Raw genomic sequence first — 13,439 nt, 5'->3', positions numbered from 1 at the left:
AAAATTTAGGAACCATTATAATAAGCGTTGTCTTTACTATTTAAAGCCATATTTATCTCTTCCTTTTGAATACACAGCCTCACATCAGAAAACATGTTAACATCCATTTCACTATAGTAAGATCTGGGGATCGGTATTTTTTTTCCAAACAAACCTTTCAAAGTAATGGAGATGAATCACATATTTGTTCATCAGATACCGGCATGCGTAACTAAGGCATAAGCACTGCCCACTGTTTTCAAGTGGGACAAGTGCGGCCCTTCAAGTGCGTGGGCCGGGGCTCAGTCACTCGGCACACTCCCAGCGCACCCAGCGCTGCCACACTCCCCCTCGACCGCTGCTTCCCCAGTGGCTGGTAGACATTAGCCTGTGACATTCAAGCGATGGCACTAATGCACTGAGCCCAGCTCTGCTCTGCCTCTGCTGGGACTTGATCACCGGACTGCGCTCGAGGCTCTCAGAGCTACACGGTGCCATTTCCTAGACCACGGCAACCTCCTCTGAACCTCAAGACCAGGTATCCTGCCGCTGCAGAGCCCTGCACTCATTTTCAAGGGGGGTGACGGCCCTCCTGTAACGTGCTCGGTGCACTGATCCCCGTTACAAAAGCAGACCCACAACTGTACAGGAGAGCAATTCCGAACGTCGGAAAAAACTGCTCTACAAAGGAAAAGCACAAGCGAGCTCTTACCTGGTTTTACACAGTGAAGAAGAGCATCTCCTGTGTGAACCTTCAGAAACCACATCCACCGGATAGAGTGGAGACAAGGGGTTGAACTGAAACATACAGAAAACATGTCTGGCCTTACAGATAGCTGCAAGAACGAGCCAAAACAAAAATCCTAAGGATGCCAGTATTTTAGGAGCGTAAGCACTAAAATATGTAAACCTTTTTACTGTGTACCACCTGCATGGTTTAATTCACAATAAACTGTACTTTACAGTACAGGAAAGCAAGAGTGTTACAATAATATCTAAATATGGACTTTCTCTGGGGAGGGCACGTGCAGAGGATACTTACCCAATGTACCAATAAATTGTGTGTATATATTATGATGATTTTCCCAGTCATGCTTAAGGAAATGAGGAATGCAAGGGACCGCTAGATAGGATATTTTAACTGGCAGAATGGGAGTGGTACCCAAAGATTGGAGAATCGCAAATATAGCACCAGTTCAGGAAAAGAAGGACAATACTGATCCAGGAAACTGCAATCCAAACAGCTGTTTTTCATACACTCTTATAATTTACATTACATATTACATTATCTTACATTATATACTGAAAAATGTATTAATTTTAACCAGATTAGCATTACTTGCTACTTTTTAAACAGCTATCTTGCTGCTTTAAATTAATAGTTCACTTAAGGTGTGGCCCTTTTTACTGGACTTCACAATGAATTTCAATCCAAATTAATAACAGGAACAGCTTTTGGAACCATTTTTAAAAGCAGTGATAAAAGCTATATCTTACCTGATGCCAGTCTCTTTTTCCAATAGATGGCAACCAAAAACTTCAGAAAAAAGAAAGATTAAACTTTAGTTTGCATTAGGCTGCAATATCAACATAAGTAGCATATGTTATTTTGAAGTCTACAATTTATGTTTTCATATTGAAACCACGTGTGGCATTCTTAGATCACTCCAGTTCTGCTTCTGAGACTCTTTCACATATGTTTCATTGAACGACTTGCACTGTGGAACAGACTGGATTCAAAAGACAACTGCTCCCTACTGTGCAAAACATGTTCAGAAGCAGGTTTATTGAGATGCACATGTAACATTTGATATTCAAAAAGCAATATAGAGAATAATACTGTCGTGTGGGGGGGTAATTACAACACCTTAAGCTCTCGTGATATTAATATTCTTGGCAGTTTTCTATGTCACTCTAGAAACTATATGAAATTAATACCACCATCAACTCCTAAAGGGACACTGATTTTTAAAAGACATTGGTAACTGTCTTTTAACAGAAATTGTATGCACTTAGATATCAGTTTAATAATTATATAGCTGTTTATTTAGGTCATTAAAGAAAATAAGTGTCAAAGTGACAAAATGTTCTTTTACTGAGTTATATGTTTTCTTAAACACCTATGCATGTGTCAAAATGGTCCAAATAAACAAAACAAGTCACCTAACAGTATTTTAATTTTGAGGAACAACAAGAATTATCGTACATATAAGACAACATTTTAAAAATATATTATACAAGAGTTAAACTACTGACCCCAGTTGAGTTAAAAGGGTTACTGTGACTCTTTAAAGACTATACTTTTTGGCAAATGAGATAGCTTAGTCACAGAAAATCAATTTGTTTCAGTTACATTATACCAGTGTTTTTTCTACTGAACTAAATTGCATTTTCCTATTGGGACTCCTGATGTTTGTTTTTTTTTTCAAACTGGTGTCTTTTTCTCACAGAAATTCCAAAGCAATCAGCCATCCTGTTTCACAGAAACTCAAAGCAGTATGAGAAATGTGGGCAGACTGAGGACAATCATCTGTAATGCATGGGCAGCTGAACTGGCTGAAGCTTACTCTTTCTGGTAAGGATCTTGCGAAAAATGGCTCATTCTCTCCATGGTCATGGAAGCCACACTGCTATCCTGCAATACAAAAATATAATAGAAGCAAAGAGAATTTATTTATCAATCTCTAGATTTTCTTTTCCTTTTATTTAAAAATGCCGATACTTTACTCCTTAGCCAAGATAAGCAGCAAAACACGTCAGGAAGGAGCAAAGACCCAAGAAAGCACGAGCAACTTATTCTTCAACTTAAACATGTGGAAATTCATGGTGCACCATGCAGATGGATCCGGAGCTGGGCCCAGTTCCAGTGGAGGAAAGCAAGGAGGGAAGTGTATCGGATGGACAAGGTGCGAGAGGAGTCCCACAGGGCTCTACAGTGGGGCTCCTGCTGTGCCTTGTATGAAGATTAATTGTACCGATCAAGGTGTGTGTAACAAAGGGATATCATTGCCGAAGAAAAAAAACTCGGGAGAATCCAAATAATCAAGACACTGTTCGGTCAACACAAGAAGAATTGGATAGAATATAGGATTGTGTAGATAAAAGGTAAATTCAACACTAGTAAATAATATATATATAGGTAAAAAAAATATAGGACATAATTATACCATGGGAAGTAGAAATCACATGGTGGGAAAAGGACCAAGAAAAGCTACATCAGCATCCAGGCGGCATTTGTAAAGTGCTACAAGTCCTAATGTGATCCTTATATTACATCCAGCAATATAACCCCTGGGCAAAGGACATCCCTCACCTTTCCCAGGAGTCTCCTCCTTCCCTTTCGGATGCAGCGAGCAGCCACTCCTGGCAGACGGTTTAAACGGGCGTGATAACCTGTAGGACCACATAAAAGTCTAAGGTTTGGGATAATAATGAACAGCTTTGACGAGAAAGGGTTAACCCTTTATTAAAGCACAATAAGAAAATGACTTGCATGGTTTGTTCCAGTTTATTTGGAATTTAGTTGCAACTGTTATGTTACACTTTAACCTTTCCAGATAAAAATAAAGAATGTCTATCTAATGATGGGAAATAATCATGCATGATGCATACATGCTTATGCACTAACATTGATTTGAAGAAAACATCTTAATTACTGCTTATGCTATTACTGCTTATGCTTATGCTATCTTATGCTATTGACCACTCCTACGTCTACTGATCCTAAGGCTGCTACTCCCCACCTCTCTGTGCAGGCCGGGCAGGCTGCAGAAACGTTGGGGAGGAGAGCTTCTCCAGGCCACATTCCAGGGTCTCGAGCTCTGGCTGAGAGTCAGTCTCCCAGCCAGGAAGGAAACCAGGCACCCCGATCCCAGGGCCACACTCGCCTTCGAAAAACCAGTCGCTCTGTTCATCGTCTCCTAGGACCAATCAGAACAACATAAAAAAACACAATCCGCCGCCACATGAAGCAAAGACTCAACTGGCAAGTTACAGGTTTTGAAAGGGAGTTAAGCCTTTCTAGAAAGGAAAAAAAAAGGTCTTGTGAATGTCAAATAGACAGAAATGAACAAGCAAAGATTCTTTACTTTGCTCTCGGCTTGAATACTTAAAACTTCACTTTCCAAGAAGAACTTCACAAACAGCAGTGTTATTAACTGACTTTCCTGTCAATGACAATGAGCAAAACCCAGCACACCTTTTCTCTCCTCCAGCAGAACCAGGCCTCTCTCCAGTAACATTGCTGCGGAAGGAGAACGTGTTTGCTGTGCAGGAGAACGAGCAGCTCAGTGAAGTTACACTGGGCGGACACATTTTTAAACAGAAATGATCTGCAGCTGAGTTCCCCAACACCTGATCGAGAGGCATGCTCTCAGAAACCCCCCCCTCCCGTCTCCCCTGTGATGGAAGGGTTAACAGCAGCCAAAAGGAAGCAGTCCCCCCTTGGTTCCCCACAGACGACCTCTCCTCAGACCTGTCAGTCACCCACACCAGCAGGCCATGCCTCTCACAGACAAGGTGTAGTGACAACTGTTAAATCAGAGCGCGCCTTCAAAGTGCCAGATCTAATGTGATTAGCAAAGCTTTCAGCGCTCATTAACACAACCTGACAACCTCTCATTAGCACCGTCTGAAGCTGTGCGCCATTTCATTGTAGATGCAGCTCAGCGCAGGTCTTTTTGAAAGATAAGCAAGCACGCATTTAAGCTATAATTGCACCTAAACAGACACACCCCGTTAATTAGCACTTATCAGCTGCAAAGATTCGAAAATGTCACCATTTAAGAATGGCTAAGTTTTAGCCTGTATTGCTCTCTCTTTTTCTGTAACAAAAATCATTTAAAACATCTGGGATCAGACTGTAAACCACAATAATTGAAATGTATTCATTTGCATTTCTTGCATTTTCAATGGTTTCACTGAACAGATAATTTAACACTGTTTTGTAAATTAGGGAACATAACAGGTTTTGTGGGAAGTTTTCTCTCCCGTAAAGGAACACATTTTGACAGTAATCACATTCATTAGATCTCATCAAACTTTGCTTTACCAGACATCAAGACATAAATGCATAATATCTGAAACGAAACAGAAATAAATATGCCACATAAGCTGTCACATCTACAGGCAAGTCTTTAAACCCTTTCACCTGGAGTTTAATTTACCTTGTCTCCCTTCATCATTAGTAAAAAGGCCAGGGTCACTGCTACATACACTGCTGGTTTCACTGGAAGGAGAGAAAAGAAAAATAATTGTATATAATTTAATTGTACATTTACTAATGGCATATCAGATCTTTTTTCACAAAAAGCCAAAAAATACAATGCACAAACCTAAGACAAAGGAAGGCTGTATCATATACATTCTGTGATATTTTCTATAGGGAGTGTAATAATGAAGGGACAGAGTTTGCATTGGCAGAAGTCCTCTTTGCACACTTGGGTTAGTAAACTACTCAAGTTAATTCTTACATTGCATAGCTTTTCTACGTGGCTTATCTACATAGATCTCCACCTCATTACAGTCAAGTTTCAGCTGACCGATGAAGAAATAAAAAAATGGCACAGGCTTGCTGGTTATCAAAATGAAATGCTTCTCATGTAGGCGAGTGATATTTATGAGGCTTCTTTTGCATGCTCTAAGTTTAAGTATTAAGTACAATGATACCACGCAGAAACATGCCGTTTAGAGAAAATTTAACCCGAGACTCGTTGAAAGTGACTCTTCCAAAATATCTACCGTGTTTCCATGATTGCAGAGCAGCAGGACCATAAATACGACACCACAATAACTGTGATTGAATCTTCTAAGTAACGTTCACAAAACTTAATTTAAATCAGCGGTGCTGTCAAACCTAATCTCCTCTATGTCATGTTTCATCATTGAACACGAGCACGCCAGATTTACTTGGTTCACTCCTTCTGTTAATTTAAATAACGCTGGCAAAAGCCCTTGCCTGGCCCCGATTACTACTCCAGCATATGGCAACTGTCCGGCATCTGTTCACAGACACGTATTTAAACTGGAGGAGCCCCCCCGGGCATGGGGGGACAGGGGGGAGCAGTAATACTGGGAGCCCTATTCCTCTGAGGTCGCATCCCCACAGGCCCGATCACTCCTGTGCGCTAGAGACGTTAGACTTTGGATAATGACTACTTGGTCCAGTAAATTTAGCCAAACACAAAATCCAAGGGGAGTGCAAAAGTTAAGGTTATTTGCATTAAATTGAGGGGAAAAAAAAAACAAGTTCTGCCATGCCACTGGACAATACACTTTTGGACAATCGGTATGACCCGGGAGAAAAAAAAAAAGGTTATGAGAAACGAGGGCCACTTTCTCATCTCAGATCACAACAAAGGTGGCTTCTGGGAGATTAGACCGAGATCTTTCAAATCCTAAAGGGCACTTGAGAAATTCCACAACATCAAACTTTTAACGCAGTAATCGGCACAGGAGGCCACATGGAGAAAGTCTCACGAGGAGAAAAACAGAAACATTCTGAATGGGGAAAAAGATGGATGTGTGGAAAAGGCCACTCTGTGTCACTCTGCCAGCGCTGTTTCGTCAAAAAGGATGCCGCAGATTTGGTTCAGGGATATACAAACACTTTTTAGGTTGCTCGTGGTTGGTTTTATTGTCTGCTGAGGTTTGTAAAACTTGTACACCAGTTCTCAACGAATGAATTTCTTTACTAGCTGTTTGTAACACAAAAAAAAAACACCAGAGCAGCAGTGAGCTCCTGGTACAATTCTAAAAGACTCCATTTAGTATGATTTAATGACTTTACTGTAAATAATACACTTTTACCATTTAAACAAAACAACTTCTTTAAACCCACAATAAAGGGGAAGGAAAGAACCAGCAGCACAAAAGGCACAACTTCTCATTTCTATGAGTTCAATAGGCTCCTGTTCTTGGGGATACAAGGACATCACTGCCCATCCCACAGTCCAAACCCCCGAGCTTCCACTCCATTGGAAATAAGAGGTCAGGTTTATTTTGCCTTTAATGTTTGCCATATTGCCTACACATCCCTCTGACGTGCATCCCAGACTGCCAGCCTGTTCGCTGCCTCTTTTTGCCATATGGTCTCCAACTTGGCCCGCACACCCCTGCGAGAAGCAGATGTGGAGAGGATACAGTACAGCCTGGGAGCTCCCTGGGGGATTTGCTGCAAGACTGGAGTCGTGCCGCCACCACAGCTCTCAGCTGTCTACCCACCTCTGTAAGCAGGGCTTGCCTCTTGATTCTGCCACAGAGCAAATTATTCCATATTAAACGGGCAGGAGGCAAGTCACCACTGTCAGTGCTACATGTCCTAGCACATTCAGGCACCCACTTGTCCTCTTTAATGAATATTAATCTCCACTGTGAGGCTGCGGTGTTTATATCTCAGCCTTTCACATCTATCTTTCTGTGCAATGCTCATTGCTGTGACTTGTTGCAAGACAAAGAATGCATTTTTTCCAATCCCATTCACATCAATTCTCATTCTTCCCTCTTTTATTTACCAGAAAAATCCCTACAGCTCTTCCTGAACAGCTGAAAAATTCAGCTTTCTGTTAAAAACAATAAGTTTAAACGATTAATCAGATACATGCCTTAAGTATTAATTAGTCTTTAAGGGGTAATATAGCACAACCTATTGCCCATGCAAAGTTTTGTGCCCGTGTTATTAAAAGTATATTAAACTATATTTTACAAGTAAAGCTTAAAATATATTTTTTAATTTTTAAAAAAATAATTTTTATTTTTTCATCAATTTCCCTTCAGGATCAATAGAGTCTTATCTAATTTAAACATATATAATCTAATCAGCTGATTAAATATTTTTTCTCCCCTCTCACATAAGTTCTCTGGGAAAGTGTGAAATGTTCATATTTAGACACTGTATTGCACTGCTTCTTATTATGTCAGGTTTTGAACAGCAAACATAATAATTACAGGCAACATTTTATAAATGAAAAACAGTGATTATGCATTTAGGCCAGTTCATATTTTAAAATCACTATTATGGACTACAGTACTGTGGACTTGTCTGTTTTCCTTTCATTGTTACTTTCCCATTCACTTTTTGAAAAAAATAATTTTGCATGTATACTCCTGAAAAACTGTTGTGCTGTTAATTAAAAAAATAATGTTTTACTTAATAAGAAATTAAACTATAGTAGCATAATGTATTAAAACATTGCTCCTATAACTATTCCACAATCAGTGTACTAAAAACGTCTACAAATTCAAAATAGTTGAATACACAAGGAAAGCTCGGATACTTGACACCAGATAATATTTCTAAACATTCCGTGTTGGAGAGAACCAGTTTTGCTAAGGCGTTTTTCATTGTGGAATTTTGGAAACAAACTGTTAAACATCTATTCAAACAATTATGAGACCCAATTCCAAGAACTTTAACTGCAAATGCCCTAAAAATTCAAGCAAAGGGAAACCGCCCCCAAAACCGATTTTATTTTCTCAGAGTGAGCTGCTCCCATGTGGTTTCTTTTTATTTATACAAGCTGGAGAGGTGAAACTGACACAAGAGCCAGATGAGTAACAATCATTAGGAAATAATCCCCTGCCCCAGAGACCTGATGTTTGGCTTGCAGAAAGATTATGAAGCTGCAGAATTATTTTCTGATTTATTGAGCTTCTCCTCATTCCAGTAGTAAAATAAAAGAGAAGAAAGAACGAAGACTGCAGAAAGGCATACTGATAATGGGAACCCAGCAGTCTTCAATCAATCTGCCTAACCTAAATCCAACTCTTTTCTACTGGTGCCTGATTAAAAAGTTATTCCACCCTCCCAGTACTTGGCAAATTGGATTAGTCGCAGAGATTTATTAAATGAACTTCAGCATTCTGCATTTCCCAAGCCTCCCTTCATGGTTTCCAAATTTCAAAGCAAGGGAAAATACAAAAAGTGAAATAAGCTACCTTTCTAAGTCAGCCATGTTCAAATGACTTTTTATCACAGCTGCTGACTGAAGCCAGTAGTTCGTTAGGCATCTATTGAAACGTTCCATGACAAAGACCTGCTCTCTGGTTTACTACAGGTGAATAACTCTCCCAGTGCCACTGCAGCTGCCGGGTGGCAACCTTGCCATTAGGCCAATGTGAGCTTACTCAAGGATGGGGAGTCCAACTGTAGCTGTGAACATCTGCTTAGAATGCACTTCACTTAACATAAGGGAAGTCTGTTCTCGTCTAGCCTTGACCTTGAGGCTAAAGATGTCTAAAAGGTTAGGTAGGTGATAGGCAGGGGCTAATGGAAAGAATCAAGAGCATTTAAGTACAATGAGTAAAAACTGTTAACAATAACTGCCCGAAATCTGTTGCAAATGCAACACTTACTACAGCGCATTGATTACTCCAAAAATTTACTGCATTCCTGAACTCGTAAGTACGACCACGTTAGCCCTGTCAAGACTTTTTTTCTTCTACTTTTTTTTTGTGTAAACAGATCACATCCAATGATTCTGTTGCCTTTAATACTTTGGCTGAACTCAGTTTAAAATGTAGCGTTTTGTAAGTGAAAAATGATTGACAGCAAGCTGTGCTGTTTCCATTTATTTCTTCTCTGGAGCAGTTTTCTGTCAGAAAGACTATTGATTTTTCCATAAAATAAGAAAACAAGCGCCATTGAGAGGCCAGAGAGGTCAGCACAAATTAAACTAGAAGATGTACAGCTTTCTGTCTCCATACTGTTGGTTACTCCAGACGTTTCTTTTTTTTTTATTAAAAAAAAAGCCCGTCAGTTAACGAGACCCTCAAAGAAAACGCCCCAAGAAGCTGTAAGGCAGAGAGAACAGAAGACATTTCTTTGGAGAACATTGCTTGGTTATTACAGAGGTAAATGACACCCCTTTCATTTCCTTGGTGTCTGAAGATGCACAATGTTGTCCCACACTCCCAAGGAGCCCCCCCATTAAATGCTAAAATGTTTTCTCAGAACTGCTCATGATTTTGTAACTTACTACATTATTACAAAAGATGGAGTCAATTAAGTAGCTCACTTATTTCTCTTTAGAACCACAACAAACTACACCTACATTATTTTCCTCAGACACCCAGGCTGAATGGGAGGATATCTTTGTGGGTTTTCTGGTGGTTATTTTGCTCTGGAAAGCTCCCCAGAGGGAAAACCCTACTAGTTCTAGGCAGATGCACGTCAGTGCACACCACTGGCATCTGAACATTTCACAAAAGAAACGAGGAAGCTAGATGTAAAAAAAAAAGTGCTGGGTGCAAGGACAAGTGTATTTCTACACCACGTCTACATGGAACATATGGGAACTACCCTGCACTGGCTAGGAAGTATGTCAGGAACAGATGGGCAGCTAAAGCATTCAGGGAATAGAGCGGAAATTGTTAATTATCTAGGATGTACGAAAATTGAGTTTGAATTCAGACTTGTCAATATAACTTATTTTATGGAACATTTTGACACATATATTATACACATTAAATGAAAAAATATCCATTATATGAACTTACAAGAAAAGTCATTAGGTTTAACTGGAACCTAAACAAACTGCTCCAAAGTTATACTCTACTATATCATATTCTCCGAAACAGAAAACCTGTGTGAAACAATATATAATTCTTTTGATTGTTCCACTATTCTAACATTGGTACCGCTATGTATCATGATTAGCCCTGTTTTAAATTGTGCATATTATATATTAAAGGAAAACCTGAGAAATTATCTCTCAACATGGTTTCAAAAAGCTCCCTATGTTATTGCCTGCCCAACTGTCATAATCTGTGTTCCTTTTATATCATACTGTGCAAGAAATCAATTCCTTGTGAATGCACAATGCAGTTCATTTCCAGAGTGTACAGTTACAAATTAATTGACAGAGGAATGAATGTATTTCATATACTGATGATGCATGGCATGTCACTGTTGGGCCACATATTTGAGGCAGGCATGCACCACTACGCTGTCTGTTGATTAAGTGTGACAGACTGAAGAGAGAAAAACGCAAGTATCAGAATCTGCTTTGGGGCTCCAGAGTATGTACGTAGTCAGAAAAAGATAACAGCTTGTTGATAGTTTGTAGAGAAAAATCAGATTTATGACCTAGTCCTTATTCAACTACTGGTCTCGTTACCCTACACTCAACTACGTTTTAGGTGTGAGATTCGTTTTCACCGACATTATGGCTGGGCTGAACCACAGAGGGTCCTGAAGGGAACATTACCATTCGGACATGTTTTCATCAGAGGCTTCCTTCTGCTCCTCAGACTCAAACATCATCTTCTCCTTCCAGCCTTCCTGGTGGACGAGCCCACTGCTGCCCACCGGCTCGGAGCCCCCAGCCCAGGGGCAGGCACTCTTCTTCACCTTCGAGAGGCGCTGCTTTTTGGCCAGCTTGTGGCTGCCCGCCCTCTCGCTGTCCAGCTCGGACACCTTGAGCTTCTCCTGGAGGCTGACCGTCACGTCCGAGGTCATGCGCTTGACCTTGCGCCGCCTCCTCAGGGGTCGCCCTGGCGTGTTCTCGGTGAAGGAGTCCGACTCGGGCCAGGAGTGCTGCTTGCTCTTCAGGGAGGAGGAGAAGGAGGGCCGCCTCTTGGCCACGATCATGTCGTCGGAGTCGCTGAAGTTGGCGGCGTTGGCGTTGGCGCTGGCGCTCTCGCGGCAGTCCTTGGCGGCCTCGTCCAGGCTGGACTCGGAGGCCTCGCTGAAGCAGCGCGCGTGCTCCAGGGAGTGGGAGGAGTCGCAGCGCCGCTTCCGGCCACGCCGCCGGCGGATCTGCCGCCTCTGCTGCAGGGGGCTCAGCACCATCTCCTCCCACAGCTCCTCCAGCTTGGTCTGCTCCGAGGTCTGCTCCAGCGCAGACGCCAGGTCGTGCACCAGCTCGTCCATCACAGCGCGGCCACCCCCTCTGGCAACGGAAACAACACAGCGCGGATCACGAAAAGACGGAAAGAGGAGAGCGGGGGTCTCTAGTATCAAGAGTGACTTACATCACACATGCTGCAGTCTAATCTAGGTTTGCTCTGAAACTGCATCACCAAAGAAACGCCAAGAGACCACCTTAATTAAATTCAATCAGGCAGGTAGCAATAGGTTACGCTGGGTAATTATGCAAAATGGGAAACTAGGAGAGTTTCTGTAATATTTCTACAGAGAGAGTGAATTGATATTATATCTGTGCTCTGGACACCTGGGTACTATGCATTTACAGCCTGTACATCTTAAAATCCAATTCTACAATCTATCCACTTTTCATGTATGCTTAGAAACGCCTTGTGTTCGCTTCTAAACAGCACAACGCAATTCACAGCAATCATTTGGTGTAATATGCTGTAAGGTGAAAGGAAAGATCCGTATGCTTCTTTGTGAATTTGGGCCCAAACCCAAATCAAATCACTTGTGTGCAAAACTGTTTGCAATGACTTATACCGCTCCATACTGTACTGAGTCAATACTGATTAAGTGAGTCATTTAACACCCTTCTGAATGCAGCTTGCAAGCGTTTAATTTCACTTGTTGGATTCCTCGCAGTCAGGGCAGTGTTCACTGCAAAGCGCAAAACCTGCAGTTTTAACAGTGCTGCTGGCTCCGACTTCACTGACGTCATCGCGCATCCTCGAAAATACCTTCAGTGTTTACAAGAGTCAAACCGAGGACAATGCGGAGTCCGCTGCCAATTTCGACAAATATGTCAGATGGTCGGTGGCAAAACGCGGAGGTTCTTCATGTACAAGCACACGTGCCTTTCATGCACTCAATTCTGCTCCATTTTTACGTCGCAAAGGGTAGCAAAATTTGAGTATTAAAGAATTGAGCATTCTGATAAAACAGGCACGCTTGGAAAACGGGGCTTCAACGTTGCAGGTCTGTCTAAGTAAAAGCACAACATATTGAGATTCGTCTCCTCCGTTTTATTAATTGTTCTTTTTGGTCATATCAGGTTTTTTTTGTTCAGGTTTCTGGTTGCCTATTTAACATGCCTATTAGTCCAGACCTTAGCAGGCATGTATACTACCTTTCGTTACAAACATAGTGTCAGAGCTTCGACAGGATAAGTCGCATATTACAAACCACTTATTAACGCTTAAAGCTATATGTGCCGTTTCGGAAATCAGCATTAAATCTTTCTTCCTCGGTATGGTACTGTTGTTATACAAAACTCACCAGCCGCAGTTCCTGCCTGTTTTGTTTTCGCAGCTAAATACCTCGAACGTACTTCCGCCCCGCAGGAGAAGCTAGCTACGTATTTCCGCCCCGAATAAGGCAGGCAGTTTCGCCCTGCAGAAATCCGATATCTAACCAACTTTTCTTCAAACGCAGCGTGATGAAAGAGCACTGAAATCGGATCATGTTTTATGTATTTTAAAAAATACGCTTAGATTGATGACTGACTGCATTTACACATAATAACCTAAAGCAAAAAAAGTCTTGTCTTTTCGTGTCTCGTCACGAAACTTAAAACTACAGCAGAGCGAGGTCT

General features: G+C 41.3%; 1 protein-coding gene across 3 annotated transcripts in view; it reads right to left on the bottom strand.

Moving 5' to 3' along the window:
- Positions 1-13,181, bottom strand: part of LOC102686754 (G patch domain-containing protein 2-like) — a 29,495-nt gene extending 16,314 nt beyond the window's left edge. For all 3 annotated transcript variants that reach the window (XM_015350500.2, XM_006632348.3, XM_015350501.2), the window contains exons 1-8: positions 13,124-13,181; positions 11,184-11,867; positions 5,145-5,206; positions 3,723-3,899; positions 3,293-3,372; positions 2,547-2,614; positions 1,477-1,516; positions 692-777 (exon numbers count right to left, since the gene is read on the bottom strand). In XM_015350500.2, the coding sequence (XP_015205986.1) occupies positions 692-777; positions 1,477-1,516; positions 2,547-2,614; positions 3,293-3,372; positions 3,723-3,899; positions 5,145-5,206; positions 11,184-11,848 (1,178 nt within the window). In that variant the 5' untranslated portion in view covers positions 11,849-11,867; positions 13,124-13,181. The remainder of the gene's footprint in view (positions 1-691; positions 778-1,476; positions 1,517-2,546; positions 2,615-3,292; positions 3,373-3,722; positions 3,900-5,144; positions 5,207-11,183; positions 11,868-13,123) is intronic.
- Between the last annotated feature and the right edge of the window lie 258 nt (positions 13,182-13,439).

The sequence above is a fragment of the Lepisosteus oculatus genome, chromosome 8 (genome assembly GCF_040954835.1).
Source record: "Lepisosteus oculatus isolate fLepOcu1 chromosome 8, fLepOcu1.hap2, whole genome shotgun sequence".
NCBI lineage: Eukaryota > Metazoa > Chordata > Actinopteri > Semionotiformes > Lepisosteidae > Lepisosteus > Lepisosteus oculatus.
This window is presented reverse-complemented; position numbering and strand designations above follow the sequence as displayed.